Source organism: Alternaria incomplexa (assembly GCF_024043165.1).
Source record: "Alternaria incomplexa strain BMP 0042 chromosome Unknown scaffold_11, whole genome shotgun sequence".
Lineage (NCBI taxonomy): Eukaryota > Fungi > Ascomycota > Dothideomycetes > Pleosporales > Pleosporaceae > Alternaria > Alternaria incomplexa.
The window spans coordinates 1,022,023-1,040,418 of record NW_026249860.1 but is presented as its reverse complement, the minus strand read 5'-3'; the positions used below and the strand labels follow the sequence as shown (position 1 = coordinate 1,040,418).

Below are 18,396 nucleotides of genomic sequence, written 5' to 3'. Positions count from 1 at the left end.
TGGGTGAAGTAATACATGGTGGATGGGACGTAGCTATAATGAATTCATTCCCGAAAATCTGACTTGTTGTGTGTTCTGTGAGTGAGCCGGTATGTCCTCGACGTTTTTTCCATAGGAGGTAGGAAAAGTTATGAGGTATCGTATACCTCAACGCTCTTCTTTGAGTCTAGCGATTACGCATATATAACGCATCGTAGACCTCCCCGTTACGTTATCAAAAATGTCTGCTCATTGTTAAGGCAATGTAACCTTCAGGCACTACCATAATTCTCCTACCAAACGCTACCATCCCAAGTCCTAACCACTCTCCACCAGCTCATGCCCTACCCAACTTATCTCAACCCATCAGCATCCTCAGCATACCGCCCTTATCCTCTGATCCCCCATCCGCAACCCCCTTGCCCGCATCCTTATCACCCTTATTCGGACCCACGGGACTCGTCGCTGCAAAGAACAGCACTTTGATCGCAATCGCAAACCCGGCATGCAGCACAAACACGACAATAAGCAGAATCTTGCTCGTCTTCGCTTCGGTGGTGCTGAGCACAGGGTAGAGGTTGCGGAGGAGGAAAAACGCCGAGGCCGCGAGTCCGAGGGCTACGACTGTGAAGTTGAGGACTGTGGTTTCGTTAGTACGCTACCTCCCGTGAGAAGGAAGGAAGAGGGAGAAAACTCACTACCCCAAGGACTCCAAGCCACAAGACTAACCGCAATCCAAACCAAATTCGCATACCCATACAAACAAGCACACTCCATCAAATTCGCACTCTCACTCCCATACCACTTGAGCACACCCCACAACCCCACAGGCACAAAAGCCGTATACCCATACACCAGCCCCGCCGCTCCACTCAGCAACTTGAAGTCATACGCAAAATGCTCCTCGCCCTTCTGCGCCAAGTATTGATTAATCGTTCCGGTCAAAAACAGAATGACAATGACGGTTGTGGCGATCCATACAGGGCCGTATAAGTCCGGGTTCCCCTCGAGCACGTCGAGGAAATTGGCGCGCGGGTACAGGGTGGATGTGCAGCGGCGGAGCACCTCGGCGGTGTCGACGTCGAAGGCTTGGGCATAGAAGTTTAGGGACCAGAGGTAGTGTTTGCGCGAGGTGGGCGATGTGGAAGACGTCGAGGGGCCGGGGAGGAAGGAGCCGCTCGTGGAGTCGGGTTGGATTTTGGGGGCGCCGCGGCCGGTGGGTTGGGTGTCGAAGTCTGCGTGGGAGGGTTAGTTGGTGCTTGGATATATATGATGGAGAGGGGAAGCTTACTGGAGCTGTGGAATTCGAGGTCTTCTTGCAGGTCGGTATGGCCTAGGTCGCCCTGGGGTTTGGTAAGCTTGCCGTCTTGAGCTGGATGCTGGGGGCATGTGCGCTTTTCTGCGTCGCATCCCCTGGGGTACGTACCTCTTGGTCAACGTCTACGACGACATCGTAGCCTCGGTTCGCCATGATTGCTTGTGAGTGAGGGCTGTCGATATGTCGCGAGCTGGCGTCGAGCTGGCCAGATTGCGGTTGACGTACGTCGCGCGACGCGACCGTGCGCTAGGTTCATTCGGAGCAGGCGTTTCAGGGTCCAGCTCGCTCAACACCATGACAATGTCAGAGAGCACATGCATCTTCACACGACTACTAAGTCATCCTGTCGCAACGAGTTTCTCATTATCATCGTAAATGTAAGGCATCGGATCTAAGGTTCTATCATCGCAACCATCTAAGATCTACCAGAAAGCCACCGATATGTACCATCCCCGCAGTTACTGTCTACGGCGCAGGCTCGCTCTTGACCTGCAGCGGCTCGACGTTCCAGATAGCCTCCGCATACTCGTCAATACATCTGTCACTTGAGAAGAAACCCATGCGCGCGACCGTCGTGATGGTCTTGGTTGTCCACTCCTCAGTGTTCTTGTAGCTCTCATCGATGAGCTCCTGTGTCTTGATGTACGATGCGAAATCGTCAGAGACAAGGTAGTAGTCACCATGATCCACGATGCCGTTGATCAGAGCAGAGAACTGGTCCGCATCGCCAAACATGCCATTGTGAATCGCATCGAAAACGTTGGCAAGCTGGGGGTCCAGCTGGTACTGAGAGTACATGTGGTTGTGACGGAGGTCCTCGACATCTTCGGCAAGGTTACCGAAGAGGAAGATGTTCTGTTCGCCAATCTCGCGAGTAATCTCGATGTTCGCTCCGTCGCAGGTTCCGATGATGAGACCGCCGTTCAGGCAGAACTTCATGTTACTGGTACCCGACGCCTCAGTACCAGCAGTAGAAATGTGCTCGCTAATGTCGCTAGCAGGGCAGATGATCTCTGCCTTACTAACGTTGTAATCGGCCAAGTAGACAACCTTGAGAGCGTCGCCGACATCTTTGTCGTTGTTGACAACATCACCCACCTTGTTGACGAGGTGGATGACTGTCTTGGCCATCCAGTAACCTGGTGCAGCCTTACCACCGAAGATGGACACGCGAGGAGCTAGCTTCTTGCGATCTTCGGGAGACATGGCCTTGATCTGGAGGTAACGGTGGATCACACCGAAGATGTTGAGCTGCTGGCGCTTGTACTCGTGAATGCGCTTGACTTGGACATCAAACAGCGCTGCCGGGTTGACCTTGACGCCGTTGTTCTCCAGGATGTATTGTGCGAGTCGCACCTTGTTGGCGTACTTGATGTCGCGGAACTCCTTGCGGAACTCCTTGTCGTCAACAAACGCCTCTAGCTTGTTCAGCAGGGTGAGGTCCTTCAGGAACTCGTGACCGCCCAACTTTGACGCAATAAGCGCCGAGAGCTTGGGGTTGGCCTGGTGGAGCCATCTCCTCGGGGTAATGCCGTTGGTGACATTGGTGAACTTATCCTGTCCGTAGATCTTGACGAAATCCTTGAAGATGGTGGTCTTGATCAAGTCGGAATGTAGCTCGGCTACACCGTTGACCTTGTGTGAGCCAATCAAAGCAAGGTATGCCATGCGGACCATCTTTGGGTTCGATTCTTCGATGATGGAAACACGGCCCAGCATCTCGCGATCCTTGGGAAAGTTGCGCTCAACGAATTGGAGGAAGTGAAGATTGATTTCGTAGATGATCTTCAAAAGTCAGCAAGGTCTCAAGAAATCAGGCGATTGAACATACCTGGAGGTGGCGCGGGAGGAGGTGCTGCATGAGCGGTACAGACCACTTCTCGAGCGCCTCAGGAAGCACGGTATGGTTAGTGTATCCAAACGTCTTCTGAACAACTATATGCTGTTAGCATCCAGGTTTGGGTATGAGGGTAGATTCTGCTTACTGCTCCATGCCTCGTCCCACTCCAAGCCCTCGATATCGACCAATATCCTCTGAAGCTCGGGAATGGCCAAGGTCGGGTGAGTGTCGTTGAGTTGAATCGCGACTTGGTTGGGGAATTCCTTCCAGGCGCGCTGGCTCTTCTTGAAACGTCGCACGATGTCGTAGAGCGAAGCTGCGCACCAGAAGTACTGTTGCTTCAGGCGAAGCTCTTTACCGCGGTCAAGGCTGTTGCTAGTCAGACATGATATCTCATAACCATGGAACTACTCACTTGTCGTTGGGGTAGAGCACAGCGGAGATGGTCTCAGCGCGCTGCTGGTCAGCTACAGAGCTCTCGTATTCGCCAGAGTTGAACTTCTGGAAGTCAAACTCGCCGCTGGCTGCCTTGCTGCCCCAAAGGCGGAGGTTGTTGCAAGTGCCAGTCTTGTAGCCAGGAACTTTACTTGTCAGTGAAAAGGTGAGAAGTGATGGAAGGACTGCTTACCGGGAACGTCAAAAGCAACAGCCTGGACAATCTCGCCGCCCTCCCACGAGCACTGTTGCTTGCCCTCGTCGTCCTGCCAGCGGTTGACGTTGCCGTAGAACTGGATATCAACGACAATGTCGTGGCGCTGGAACTCCCATGGGTTGAAGTCCAGCCAGTAGTCTGGAACCTCGACCTGGTATCCATCGACGATCTCCTGCTTAAAGATACCATATCGGTACCGTAAGCCGTAGCCCCAGGCTGGGTAGTTGAGAGAAGCCATCGAGTCGAGGAAGCAGGCCGCAAGACGTCCGAGACCACCGTTTCCTAAGGCAGCATCATGCTCCTGAGATACAATGTCCTCCATGCGGAAGCCGAGGTCGCTGAGACCCTCTGCATGTGTGTTAGAGAAGCAATCGCGAGGTCCTAAGAGGTGGACTTACTGGAAGCGATATCCTTCTGCTCAACGTTGAGCATGGCATTGTCCAGAGCGCGGCCCATCAAGAACTCGAGGGAGAGATCTGAATTTATTAGAGGTTGTTCTACCAGCAAATTTCCCACTAGTCTCACAGTATACACGCTTCTGGTCAGCAAAGGTCTGACTCTGCTGCGTCTTGTTCCAGTCCAAGACCAAGCGATCCCTGAAGGCGAGGGCAGTTCCAGCGTAGGCAGCAGACTCGTCGCAGTTGAAGAGGGAGCGTGCGAGGGTAGTCTCGATATGGCGAACAGCGTCTTTCGTAAAGTCGTCTGGCGTCGAGAAGGGCTTGGGCATCTATGCGTGTGTTAGTGTTGAGAATCATCCTTGTACTATGATTGAGGATCCAATTGACATACAAACTTTCTCCATGCCTCGCGCTGGGGCTCTGGGATGCTCGCTTCTACGTTCTTGATCTCACTGGGGCCAAAGCCAGTTACCGTCCTCTTGTGCTTGGGACGGGTGAATGAAGGCCCAACGGGACCCTTGAGGTCACCGAGGGGAGCGCTGGTCGAGGGCTTGCGCTCGCGGGGGGAAGGGTTTGCGGCCATCTTGATAATGTCAATTGCTGAGAAGCGCGAGTTGCTTAGGAAGTGTCGATGGGAGAGAGGAGATGGCGGGGTAGAGGGGCGTATGGCTGCCGCTTGGAGGTAAGAGGCGCAACCGCAGGAGGGTCAGGGCGATGTGATAGGGCGGACAAGAGCTGCAGGCTTATGAAGACGCCGCAGAAGTACCTCAGACGTGGTGTTTGCTACGCGCCAGACAGGAAAGAGGAGCGGCAGCAACGGCAATGGCGTGTTTACAGGGCGTCCGGGTGGAGTAAGACGGGCGGAGATCAATTGAACATCACAGCAAGGCCCCCAGGATTATATCAGGAGAGCAGGAGCGACTAGCTAGCGGATCGCGGGGAAGGAGCACTCCTGGCCAGGCTGACAGCTAGCAACAAGCTGTTGAGCTCTCCCACATACAAGCTGTATGCAGCATCTCGCGGAGCCAGTACAAAGTGGGGTAGCCGACCCCACGATGCCGTCGCGGAGCAGTTAGCGGGGTCGTGATGGAGGTGTTGTCCAATAAACTTGTGCATGCTGAGCCTTTAGTGTGTTTGTTGCGCGTCGGAGCGTGATCTCCATCATGGCCAGAACCAGACGACGTGACGTCTTCAACCCCTCCATACCAACAACACCATGCTGGCGTAGCGAGAGCAACCAACATCCAACGATAGATTGCGCAACAAGCACAAACTTCAATCTCGAAAATTGATAGACATGAAGGAAATGTGCACATTCAAGCTGCAGCCGGCGCGGATCTTGTCGGAACAGGGAAGACTATGTTGATGCTGCAGCCCCACCATCGTACGTTGGACTGATCACTGTAAACAAAAACTTCAAAATGTCGTGATATCTGCACACAATCTTCTCGCATAATCTTATGAACATCTCACGCGATTGCGACGAATCCCCGTCACGTGTATGAGCTGCTCGATACGAAGTGCCAATGTAGATTAAACCCGTCTTTACATACCACGTCAATAGGGATAAATATCAAACAAGCGCAGTCCTCGAACCTCCTAGCTGGTATTACACAAATAGCGTACTCAAAACATGAAACACAGACCATTGGCATCAGGCCACCAAACCCACTCAACTCCACCCTGAAACAAATATATACGAGGTGACAACAAGCCTGTTGTCTACACAGAGGAAAGCCTGATCCATGCCGAAGAACGCCGAGAGATGCGCATCGCGAAAGATGCCAAAAGGATGTGGGTATCGTGAATGTACGCAGCAAAACGATTAAAAAGAGTCGAAGGAACGGAATTCGTTGCTCGTCCATGGGAGACCGCCGCTCTACGGGCTGGGCTCTGGGGTCTGAACGCCGTAGCTCCAGATGGCTGTGCCATGCAGGCTGATGGAGAGGTTCCGTCGTTGCTTCATCACGGTCGTGATAGGGGTTGATGCGGCTGCAGGAGCTGTGCTGGGTCGCTGCATGTTCTTCAGTCTCCACTGCACCATGTCGTTGGAGATGCGAGCAAGGCCATAGTCCATGTCCTGCAGGATGGCCCTCCTCGTGGCCTCGATCTCCTGCACGGTGAAAGCACCGTCGCTCTCCCTGATGCTCCAGTGCCGTGAGGAGCGCTGTCGGTCAACGAGGAAGCCGTGCGCGAGGGAAAGAGCAGCCAAGACAATCACGTCTGGGCTAACACGCACGTTCTGACGCGAGTCTGTCATCATGAAGTTCTTCAGGTCGCGGGCATAGTCGCTCGGGGCAAGAGCATCCCGCCAAGTAGCTGCGAACCGGCTGCTCAACGCATCCAGCACGCATCCCGCAAAGGCGACAATCTCATCCGGCAGGCCAGCACGGTCGAGGAACCCTTGAATGACCGATGCATGAGGGCGGTGGGTGGAGACGTTGAGCGGAACGAGGTTGGCAAGGTGGGTTGCGTATACTATAGATAGCAAGTCAGCGGACCGAAGTCAAGGAAGTGGCAACGGCATTGATCTTGGGTGAAGGGGTGCTGGTTGATCGACAGGCACACGTCCGAAATGTGGAGATGGACTGTTGAGTTGGAAAAGGAGCATCTGGGATGAAGCATGACGAGGGCCAAGGCGCTGTATGCAGGGGAACGTCGCTCTGCCGCCCGGACCGACTCATACACACCAGCATCCACAAACCCGTAAACAGAGATTTGGTGGGTGTGAGGTAATAAATAGACTAACCTTTTGGTTGTGGAGGGCTGCTCATGTCATATGACTGTGTTGATGTTTGGGCGGTTGGCGTTGATACTCGCGTGGGTGTGGGCTCCTTTGCTGGTGGAGGGGTTGGCAGGTTGGACAGCGGAACGCAGCTCGCAAAGTACTTGTCCAGCTCTTCGTCTGTCATGTCGCTGTTGACGGACAGGGCTGGCGAGTAGTCCATTTTGTCGTGTTTTGTTTTTCCAAGTTGAAATGTTGTGTTCTAACGGTAGTACAGCGGTGTCGGCGAAGTGTAAGCGAGGGAAGGTTGGAGAGTTGGTCGTGTGATGTTATGGTCGTGAGTCGAAGAATAATGAAGCGTCGTGAACCAAGCAGGCGAGCTGGAAATGTCGTCAGAGGGGAGAAGAGCCCCAAGTGTGAGGGCATTCACGAGTCTATATACACGCCCACGTTCCGACCAAGAAAACCGAGACGGTGAAAGCGGCGGATGGGTAGCGTAACTCGCTAGCTGCACCCCTGCACTTTCCCAAGACTCAGTAGCCGTCTCCCTGCCGTGCCACCTTCACAGGCGCGCACGCTCTCCCGCTCAGGCCAGCGCCAGCTACAACTTGGCCGTATGCGCCATCGCCAGGGCTACCGATGGCGTGTGCGGCTGCCCGAATGATGGCAGTGTGCAGCCGCCTGGTAAGAACGCCCAAGGTTGTTCCGCGTGCGCTGTACATGCAATGTCGTGATGTCGAAACTATACGGCTGTAAATCGAGGCCCAGGTATACAGTGTGCCCATGTTGCGTGATCTATATTTCCAATCTAATCTTGTTTCTCCAGATCTTCATCCACTCCATCACGATCAGCACTCTAACGACATCATCTGCATATAGCGGGACAGCAGGGACACTTCATCTGGCAGTTGCAATACCGACACAACATAAACTTTGTCGTAGACACAACCAATCTCGCAAACCGCCTTGCCGGAAAAGCTTATGCCCCGATCCCATCCAATCGTCAGATGCTTCCCAGCCCGGCGCCGAGTCGCCTGTGAGCACTACTGCGAGCATTATTGCCTATCCACAAGTTCAATCCACTGCGAAACAAACCATCACACTTTTCACCCGTAGTTCCGACTGCAGAATCTTTTGCACATGTCAAACTCTATCGATCGCATCGCCGCTGTCAATTGCCCTGCATTAGGATCTGTACCCTCGTCACGCCATCACGCCGCTGGAGGGCACCCGAGTACGTAGCCAGCACCTGTTCCCTCACCGCCATGTTCCGCACTCTCGAGCACGCACACTACACGATACGATGCGGGTGCTCGGAACCATGTTATCTCCGTCCCCAAGCTCGCAAAAAGGGGACAATGTAGACGACAGCGCGCCGCGAACCCCACATCCAAGCTCTGGGGGCGCAGTCCTCCTAACCCGTCTTCAGCACCTCACCCGCTCGCCCTTGCGCACTTGACCCGTCAACACCAAATCTGCTCGCAGCACGAGTCGTCGTATCTGACTCCCCAGGCGAATACGTAGCAGCCCGCCCGAACGCCCTGACTTGCTGGCGGAATTTCGGCTTCGGCGCCTCGTATCAAGCGGTCCATCGCGTCTATTTTCCCCGATGCTATTACGGGGCCGGTGGAGCAAACCAATATCGCGCACAGAGAAAATATTCGCACAGTCGACAAATTCCATCTTTAGCATCCGTGGAGTCGTGAAACACCATTTGCCCGGTAGCTCCAGCATCTTTACGAGCTGCGCCCGACTAATGCTATCGATTGCGCTAGCTTTGTACGAAGCAGCCACCGCCCGCCGCACTCCCAGGAACCCGTTGCTACGAGTCTGCAGACATTGTCGTCATGGCCGTAGCTTGCATCTCCGATCCTTGATGATGGAATCTTTCCTCAACACTGTGCGTGGAGGGCCACGTACAGGCAATCAAGAAGCTTCGGAGTCTGGGCCTAGGTCCAAAGGCTCCACTCGCATCCTCTTTTCGCACTCAGCACCATGCACCCTTTTTGCTTCTTGCTGCATGATCGAGACACTTTCACAAGTCCGAGGATTGGCTCACGGACGCTGACAGATGTCATGGCTCACCGATGGACGCTGCCGGCGTTCTCCTACGGCCGGCAAGCCACGACCAGTGACCATTTCTTCAAATCATCAACGCCGGAATCTTCTGAAACACAAGGGTTTAAACTACCTCTACACAATTCTTCTAGTGTATGAACACCCGTTTGGTTCGAGAGCGTCATCCTGTGGCGTAGGGTCCTCCCGAAGATTCTAGCTGTTCTCGATCTCTTTAGCTCGCCAGAGGACGACCGCGTCTAGATCCTCCACCACCGTCACACGGACTCCTGTGGGGGTTTTCATGGCTATGGCAGCTGGTGCTGTACCTGCATGCTCAACACTATGGGCGCGGATTCCAAATACTTCGGGTTGCAGTTGTGGGGAGCGCTCTGACTGCACCTAGATCCAGCTACGGCAAGCCATGCAGTCACTCATCTGGACTATATGACAGGCCGATGGACTATGTCCTGCGCCTAGAACATAGGCGAAGTATGACTGAGAGTCGATCGGATCTCCTTGAGACGACAGTCATCATGTACACTGATCACGCAATGTTGATGACCCGCCAGCTCGCGCAGTTCTCGACACTTTCACAACCTCATTCCACATATTTGTGAACACGATACACACATCTTATATGTATCACTTACTGTACAGCAACTAATGGCATGAACAGGTCTTCGCCAAAACGGTAAGCCACACATGTCTGAGTTCGTTTCCTGCACTCGTCATAGCACCTATAGCAACTCCATCACGATGCACGTTTCCCTCCCGTCAACGGGCCGAAGTCCGCAAAAAGCAAGAACACACCACGTTCCTCTCGCTGGGAGATCATCCGTTATAATCTACACCGTTATCTTTGCAGGGTACAATGACTTTTTTGAAGTAGTGTTTGTCAATACATGTGGTGAACATCATGTTTAGTCCTAAGTAGTAGTCTCGTCTCGTCATTACCAAGTTCTTTAGTTACGATTCCTGTCTCCGATTGCCGCATGACAGCGAATACAAGCATACACACACCCACTCACCTCTTCAAGCTCCAGCTCCAGCTCAACGACGTATTTCCTTCTTTCTCAAAGTCGGTTGGCCCCGCATCGTTTCCACAGTACACCACATATCCAAAACGCAGATAAAAACGTACGACACAACAACGGCTATACCGGCAGTCAGGCGGTGATACTTTCTTTTTCGCCCAAGGCTGACAACACATACATTCATGCCAAGTCGCAGGTAACGTGATGGTGTCATACAATGACATAGCAGCAGCATACGGCATGGCATGTAGGAGTGTACGGTGTATACAGTGTGTACGCTTAGCAAGATACGGTGAAGGACATGAACCCATGAGACCACAGAATCCGCACGCGCATGTATGCCTGCTGCCGGGAGGTCCAAAGATGGATGACCGTTACAACTATGAATTTGTCGATATCGGCAGTTGATACATCACCTCGACCACGTTGCGGGATCCATTCTCCTCCACCTCGACTCGTGGGCCTACTTGGTGTTGTTTTAATTCCCTGGCACATAAAAGCACGGGTCAGCGATTATCATGGCATTGCGTTGTAGATGGATAGTAACTTCCGGGTTTAACTCCATCATCACGTTCTAAACCTTGGAAGCATCTACACCTGCTTAATCTCTCGTTCTTGTCACTGATACGACACCTAGTAACTTTGAACCTTTATTCCATGACACATCAGAAGCGTCACCGCGTATACGTGACTTTTTCTATACCGCACCGGAAGAGCAAAGCTTCAAGACTGACTCCATGGTCGCTTGGAGAGGTCTAGTTGGAAGAACCAATTGGAGTGGAAAAGCTGTTGACAAAAACGTATGACCACGGCATCGAGCCAAGGTGCCAGAGCATCGTGATGAGAAGGGACAACAACAACGCATCAATCTCATGACAACTAACATGCGCGGAGTCCGCAACCCTTCATGACACTACAACCAGCAAAGTCACATGCACAAACGAACATCAATAACGATAACGAACATTGATTTGTACTGCAATAGCGAACATGATAACCGACCAAAAACACCACGCTTCTCCATGGATACAAGGAGTAGTCAACCCTTCCTACCAATCAATCCACCGCGACCACGACGACCACCTCATCTTCCAACTCATACTACTATCCTACCATCCACTCAGACTTAACCAGCCTCGCACATTTGGGATATCGTTAAACGACCAGATTCCACCTCACGCACTTTTCTTTCCTTTCATCGTCCACAAGCGACGCAAACATGTCTATTGTCTTCTTCGTCATGACTGCCGTACCGTCGTCGAGATTCGCACCATGATCCTCCAACACGTATATTGTCGTGCGCTATTGAAGGCAGGCACATCGTTGCAAATAGAGCGAAACGCTTACTGGGCCTTCTTGGGGGCAGCGCCGGGCTGACCACCAACGTACCTGCGGATGTCGGTCGCATCAGCAGCCTGGCGAACAATGTTCTTAAAGGTTCCCCAGCCCTGCTTAGCAGCGGGGGGAGTGCTCTGGTTGGCAAGCTGAGCGTCAATGCGGGCAGTGAGCTGGTTGATAGCCTCCTGGACGAAGCTGCTCTGCGCAACGCGAGCGCGGAAGAAGACGGTGTAGACAGCGAGGAGGATCCAGGAGCCCTTCTGGAAGAGCATGGCAGAGCCGAGGACGCGGAACCACAGGAAGATCTCGAGCAGGGCGACAAGAGTCATGGAGCCATCGTAGTACTCCTTGACGAACTTGCCAATAGCCTCGGAGGCAGCGGAGCCTTGCGGCTTGGCGCCGGCCGCAGCCGCAGGTGGGGGCTGGATGGTGGGCAGAAGGTTGGAGCGCACGTAGGTAGCGACGTGGAAGACGGAGTATACGGAGAAGGGGAGTATGGCAAGGGGGATCTGGCGGGAGAAGAGCCACACAAGGCCCATGACTACCAGGCGGTTAGCACGTGCTGCGCGGAGACGAGGCGACAGCTCGCAGAGGACTTACTCAAGTATTGGACGTTCTCATCGGTAGCGAGAGCGACGACACCACCCTGCTTGCCTGCCCTGATGCGGGCGCGGTAGGCCTTGTAGACGACAATACCGTATGTGACGCATGCCGACAGGAAGGCGGTGCGGTAGGAGAAGGACGCCCATCGCGAGTAGTAGTTGAAGGTGATGTACGACAAGCTGTATCGCAGGGTAGCGAGCAGCAGCGTAACGTGTCCGGCGAACCAAGCAAACTGCAGAGTCTGGGCGAGGGCAGCAAGGCGCTGGCCCAAAGGCATAGAGGCGGGCGGTGGAGGGGCCATTGTGTGTATTTTGGGTACTGTCGTGTGGGCTACGTAATGGGTAGCTTGGGACGTCAGCAAAGGTCGGAAAGATAATGGCAGCTCCCAATGTAGAGAGAGATAAATGACAGCAATGATCTGCTGCCCGTGGAAGGAAGTGGAGGTGCAATGTGTCCACAGCGGTGGCTGGGTGCTGCGACTGCTGGAACTGCCCAGCGTTCGGGCCCGCTCGTGATGTTCGCCGTGCCTGATAGGCGGGGTCGACTTACCGATGCAGATATCGGGTCCGGGACCTCAGTGACGGTGCTCAGTGCTTGCGGAGAGTAAAGGCGCGGGGGAGTGAGAGCAGAGCAATGGTGGTTGTGTGTTCCTAGAGAGGTAGGAGAGCGGGCGGCAGTAAACCAGAATTCGGGCGTTTGGGGGGTGACGACATGGCAAGCTGCAATTCTGGGTAGGCACAAGCCCCACTGCACCTCTAGCGCAAACATAACCCTGACGATCTCTCAGCCGCCAGCAAGGCCTCCAGCTGCCGGTCTCTTCACACGCTCGCAAGTGTCTGGCCAGCAAGCACGATGTCGTCACTCTTGTTTCTTCGCAAAGTTTCGTGTGTTTGTTGGGAAACATCACTAGCAGTGCCTCGTTTCGCTTTTAGCCCACAAATGAAATTGCCTTATGATAGTCTGTAGAATACATGAAAAGAACCTGTCCGACACTCCTCGCTCCGAACTACATCTGCCGAATACTAAATAAGAGAAAATGCCGAAGTGAAGCAAGGGAATCAGAAAGGAGCGCAAAGACGTTGGTATCAATCAACAATCCGGACGACGGCACCAACAGGTAACACTGCTGTGCTTCGTCCCCAATGTTCCATCGTGGTGTATTATCCCTTTTACCGATAGCACCCAGTGGTATCGTCGGCCGCATTATATTAAACAAGGTCTGGTAAGAGGGTGTAGAGAACTGAGAAGAGGTAGTTGAGAGGCGCGTGTCGTCCGGAGCGGGAGGGGAAGGACGAGGGTGGCGCCAGGGTGTCGACTTAGCGGAGGGAGAAGCCCTTTCTCTTGCCCTTCTCTTCGATCGGCCTGCCAGACTCGATGCGGGCCTTCTTCTCCTCGAGCTCTTGTCGTTGTCGGTCTAGCTGGTCCTTCATCTCCTTGTGACGGGCGTACAGCTCTTCTTCGCTCTGGCGCAGCTTGCTCTCCTTCTCCTGCACCTTTTGCTGGAACACCATCTTCATTTCCATCTCCATCTTCTGGAGCTTGGCCTCGTGCAACGAGCGCTCCTCCTCTTGCTTGACGGCAGGGTTGACCTCCTTGAACACGCTTGAGTCCTGTTGGATACCCATCTGTGCAAGCTTCTCGGAGCGGTAGTTCTCGTACAGAGCGTTGTTAGTGTTCTCCTTGAGCTCCTCCATGTGGGTGCGAATGAGCATCTGGCGCAGCTTGACAAAGTCGCAGTGCTCCTCGTTGTCGACTTCGACGACACCCCAGGGCAGCGCACGCCCGCGGACCTTGCGGCCGTCAACAGTCGTGACCTCGGTGTTGGAACCGACAACGGCGAAGGGGACCTTGGCCATGATCTCCTGGTTCTCCGCAATGGTCTCCTCGTCGTCAAGCTCATACCGTGGGCCCTCGAAGATCTGGATCTTGTGGTAGGCGATATCTGCAAGAATCTGTACTTGTTAGCAGTGCTATATAGGCAGATGAAGCGACGTACCCTCTTCTTGTAGTTATCAATTTCATCGTCAGTAACGGTGTCGGCCTTGGCAATGACGGGAATCAGGTTGACCTTGGTGTGGAGCTTCTTCATCACCTCAATGTCGATGGGCTTCAGGGAGTGGCCAGTGGGCTGGATGAAGTAGACAACGGCGTGGATGCGGTTGTCGACAATGTTCATGCGGTTGACCTTGTTCTCAGCATCCAAGTAGGCGTCGAAGCGCTGCTCAATGTTCTTGACAATGGGGTCCCAGGACTCATCGTTGTTGATGAAGTCGCCAAAGCCGGGTGTGTCGACTACTGTTAACCTCAGGCGGACACCGTTCTCCTCGATATCGGCGCTAATCGACTGGATCGATACGGTCTTGGAGATGTCGAGACTGGGGGGCTTGCGCTCCTTGGGCGGGTACAGCGAAGTGTTGAAGAGCGTGTTTACAAGGGTCGACTTTCCGAGTCCAGACTCGCCTGAAATGACACGTTAGCTCGGATGGACAATTCGTGGGCGGGGTGTACACCTACCGACAACCATGACGTTGAAGTTGAATCCCTTGCGCACACTCTTGCGGTGCCACTGGTTAGGCAGGTTCGCAAAGCCAACGTAGCCTGTGAGCTTCCTGCGCACAATGTTCATGTCGTTTGCCATGGCAGCTGCGGCCTTGGGGTTCTTCGCCGTGATGGTGTGCACCGCTGGAGAGGAGCCGTTAGACATCGACATCGTTTGATCCATGCCGTATCCGCTGGACGACGCTGGGGGCGATGGAGACGCACGGGTGGGCGGCGCGGGAGAGGTAGCACCGTTGGATTCTACAGCAGAATGTTAGCCAGGGGCCAGGGGAGAGAGATCATGGCCATCGAGCGCGGCAGCAGCGACCAATGCCAAACAGGTATGACCCTGCTTGGCGTTGCCCAAGAGCCACCGCGTGTGTACCTGAGGTGCCAATGATGCCGTGGCTGAGGTGTAGTTGTTGATGTCGCGAGACGGGGGTCGGGGAGAGCTCCTTACCCATGGTGTAAATAGTGTAGTAGAAACGGACGATGGGTCGTCAAGTGAGGGACTTCTGCAGATGAGAGAGCGATGTCAGCGGAGGTTCTCAATGCGTGCTGGTGTTGGCTGCGTGGCTGCTAAACAAATGTAACAACGCGACCAAGCCCAGATCGGGAGAAATAAAGTGAGACAGGCGTGAGGGAAGGGCGGCGTACCAGTCAGCGGTAGTTATGCTCTCGAGTGAGTGATGCACTCAAAGCAATGAATTGAAGGTGGTGCAGATGGCTGCGAAGGAAAATGGCGTGGTTGTCCGGAGGCTTCGACGTTGGAAAGGGAAGTCGTGGTGCCGTCCGTCGCTGGGTGGAGGAAAGGGGTCCGCACAGGGATGGGCGCGATTGGAGCAACGCCGAAGCAATGGGCACTAGACCAAAAATCCCCGCGTCACCACTAGCAGCGAGCCGGCGTCGAATACCGCTGGAAATAACACACGACGAGTGGGAGCAGCGCGGGTGAGGGAGAGTGTAGGAGGGATGCAGTTGACACCTTTCACGTTGTTGAAGATTTTGTGCTCTTGTGCACTGCTGCAAGAGGCAGTCGCGAACCGTGCTTCCCAAAGAGGTAGCGTCACGTGTGGGTAATTAGAAGGCACGAGCAACGCGTTGACTAGACATTAAGCGGTCGTTGCTTCCTCACGACTATCTGCCCCAACCCTGACACCGCTGTCGCACCCCAAGGCTGCCGCTCACGCTGCTGCAGCATGGCACCACAGGACGCGGGATGTGAGACTCGACACCTATCCAATTACATCGCATCCATCCCGACCATCGGCATACCCGTATCCAGTTCATCGTCTTATCTATGCAAATCAAAGGGTATTTTGCGCATGTCCCAAGCAAACAACTCCAATCTAACGCCGCAGCACCTCGCTATGCAAAGCTCGCCAATGCCCTGTTCAACTCGGTCTTGTCGTACTTGACGTACTTGCCCTTCCCCTTGTCGATCTCCCGGTAGCGGTCGTAGAACCGGTTGTACAGGGGCTCGATGATGTTCTGTACTTCCTTGGAAAGCTGGTTCCGCACCTCGGGCTCCATTGCGTACGCCTTGTGTCGTGTGACAAGATCGTCGAAGCTTGTGTTGAAGTTCTTGAACTTCTCCTTGATTGCATCCTTGTCCTTGGAGCTAAGAGACTTTACGATAGCTGCCGAATCTGCACCGCCTGACGTTGGGCGTTCCTTGCTACGGTTCGTGTACTGCACATCCAGTAGGTACCCTGACGGTTCACGCCACGCTTCAAGATACATGGCCGTGCCTTGCTTACGCCAGTCTGCCAGCTTCTTGGAGTAGCTGTCCATGAGCGGTGCGAGTTCTGAAGAGCGAATAATGCGTGTGATGATAGCGATATTGTTGGCCATGAAGACACCTTGCAGGTTCTTGCCCTTCAGTAGTGTCTTTGCTTTGCCAATTAGATTCTGCAAAAGTGTGTCGACAGTATCCGCCGCGTATGACCCGAACAACTTCACGCCGTCGGGGCCAACGTCCAAAGTCGTGGATGAGTTGTTAGCCGATCCAGAGTTCCAACCGCCCTCTCCCAAAGATGCCAATATCGACGCAAGAGGTTCGAGGTAGTTGGTCATCTCTTGCAAGCGTCGCATCGTCTGGGTTGTAATATCCACCGGACCGCCGTCGATAGGAAGCGCAATGAGTCCTTGTGTTTTTGACCGTGTATCTTCGAGCATCTTGCTCAGAGACGTTTTCGACGTCTCTCGAACCGGCTTCACGCTGTCGTAGATCTGATCTTTCAGGGCGCCAGTCTGCTTCTGCAGCCGCATCGACAGAGTCCGGACCAACCCGCAAATCTCGTATCCAAGAAAGCAGTCTGTCAGCAGGTTCTTCTGAATATGCCCGTTCAGCTCACGTAGGGTCTTGCTAAAGTCCTGCAGCGGGACCTGGCACGTTGACTCGTAGACATCGGCCCATTCCTCTCTGTCGAAGACGTAGTTCAGGTTGTCAAACTCCGCTACGAAGAGACCCTCTATCGCTTGGACGTATGTGCCGATACCATTAGTACCCTTCTTGTACAGCGCATCTGCCTGCACCTTCCTGGCTGTGCTGATGGTCGCCTGCATGAGACTCCTCAGTGCGCTCTCTAGGTATTCGCCCCGGACGTCTGCGTATATTCTTCGTGTGGGGGTCTGCGAAAGATCGATCTGCGATAACTGGGCGAAGGACTTGGAAATGTGCGAGTTGATGCTGCGCAGGCTCTGGAGTTTATCCTGGGGCATGCGGGGGAAGGGATTTTCTATACGATGTTAGTATCTCCCCAGTCGTAGTATATGGGCGACATACGCTTTGCGACATATTCCAAGGCTTGGACCTTTTCTCGCGCGCTATCCTGCAGTATACCGCGGAACACATCCTCCAATTGCTTGTTGCCCAGCTTCAAGAGTCCGCTAAGCTCTGCAATGGCCTGTTCGTTGGAGCGAAGGTTGGTGCGCTTGAGGTCTGCGAGACTCATGTTGGTGCGGTCGAGCGAAGCGATGTAGCCGTCCAGGTCTCCTCGTCCAGGTCCAGCGCGGATAATCCTCTCTTCCTTTGCACTTTCTTCACGCGGGGCTCGAAGGCGGTCGATTGCGTCTATTATACGGTCGACGTTGTTGTTTGCTATCTGTAGCTTCTGTGTGTTGCCGTAGATTGGGCCGATTGCTTCCTGGACTGCCTTTCCGCTCGCATCGAGCCTATTGACGGAGCCTTGGATCTTTTTTGTGAGCGTCTTCATTTTCTCCATGTTGGCGAAGAGCACTTCGACCTCCGCACTCTCCTCCAGGAGCGCGGCTTTCCGGGGAGCGACCATGGCGACTGCTGGATAGATGCGCAACTGCCTCGAGGGCTACGTGTACGCGCGTTCGGCGGCGAGGACGACCTCGATTATATCAAACGGGCGGGTAATAATGAAGCGAACATGAAGTACAGCATATGTTTGTACAAACGAAAGAATATCCAATGGGGGAATACGACGCCGCGGTATAGGATGATGTGGGAGGGGATGCTTGCGGAGAGCTGTCGCGGAGGCAACGCTAAGACGGCCAGGGTCCAGCGTAGATCATCTCGACACCTTTCACTTTTCGATAAGCCGCGCAGTCGAGGTACTCATCGCGGCTTCACGCAATACATGCTTGTTACACGTAGAACTGCACGGCAGCCAACTCATCTGCGGGCCTTGATACCCCAGAATGACGTTTTTCACAGCGGGTACATGCGCTAATCAGCCTCGCCTGCCACCGGAACCCGCTGTCTGCGTATCACATATGTTTCGGCGACGCGTATGCGCCTTGCATTCAAGTACCACTGTGGCGCATGTGAGCACAGACGGATGTTGTACAAGGATATACAATTGAGTAGTAAGTGAGTAAACTAGATACGCAGAAGCTATGGTGTTTTTATCCCGTACACGTGAAATCCTCGCCAGGGCAT

General features: G+C 53.9%; 6 protein-coding genes across 6 annotated transcripts; all 6 read right to left on the bottom strand.

The window, feature by feature from the left end:
- Positions 1-337: 337 nt before the first annotated feature.
- Positions 338-1,450, bottom strand: J4E90_007753 (uncharacterized protein; the record flags this gene model as incomplete). Its single annotated transcript, XM_051437285.1, has 4 exons — positions 338-618; positions 678-1,214; positions 1,271-1,322; positions 1,406-1,450. 4 exons carry the CDS (start codon positions 1,448-1,450, stop codon positions 338-340), a joined length of 915 nt encoding a protein of 304 aa, XP_051289031.1.
- Positions 1,451-1,762: 312 nt separating this feature from the next.
- On the bottom strand, positions 1,763-4,770 carry GPH1 (Non-essential glycogen phosphorylase; the record flags this gene model as incomplete). Its single annotated transcript, XM_051437284.1, has 8 exons — positions 1,763-3,082; positions 3,129-3,232; positions 3,283-3,506; positions 3,553-3,718; positions 3,766-4,137; positions 4,188-4,265; positions 4,315-4,516; positions 4,579-4,770. The coding sequence occupies 8 exons, from the start codon at positions 4,768-4,770 to the stop codon at positions 1,763-1,765; spliced, it is 2,658 nt and encodes an 885-aa protein (XP_051289030.1).
- Positions 4,771-6,066: 1,296 nt separating this feature from the next.
- On the bottom strand, positions 6,067-7,135 carry J4E90_007751 (uncharacterized protein; the record flags this gene model as incomplete). Its single annotated transcript, XM_051437283.1, has 2 exons — positions 6,067-6,665; positions 6,937-7,135. 2 exons carry the CDS (start codon positions 7,133-7,135, stop codon positions 6,067-6,069), a joined length of 798 nt encoding a protein of 265 aa, XP_051289029.1.
- A 4,212-nt stretch (positions 7,136-11,347) lies between these two features.
- On the bottom strand, positions 11,348-12,246 carry J4E90_007750 (uncharacterized protein; the record flags this gene model as incomplete). Its single annotated transcript, XM_051437282.1, has 2 exons — positions 11,348-11,883; positions 11,943-12,246. 2 exons carry the CDS (start codon positions 12,244-12,246, stop codon positions 11,348-11,350), a joined length of 840 nt encoding a protein of 279 aa, XP_051289028.1.
- A 1,015-nt stretch (positions 12,247-13,261) lies between these two features.
- Positions 13,262-14,947, bottom strand: J4E90_007749 (uncharacterized protein; the record flags this gene model as incomplete). The annotated part of the gene is made up of 4 exons (XM_051437281.1): positions 13,262-13,897; positions 13,942-14,405; positions 14,460-14,744; positions 14,944-14,947. The coding sequence occupies 4 exons, from the start codon at positions 14,945-14,947 to the stop codon at positions 13,262-13,264; spliced, it is 1,389 nt and encodes a 462-aa protein (XP_051289027.1).
- A 904-nt stretch (positions 14,948-15,851) lies between these two features.
- On the bottom strand, positions 15,852-17,776 carry J4E90_007748 (uncharacterized protein; the record flags this gene model as incomplete). The annotated part of the gene is made up of 2 exons (XM_051437280.1): positions 15,852-17,224; positions 17,272-17,776. 2 exons carry the CDS (start codon positions 17,774-17,776, stop codon positions 15,852-15,854), a joined length of 1,878 nt encoding a protein of 625 aa, XP_051289026.1.
- Positions 17,777-18,396: the final 620 nt, after the last annotated feature.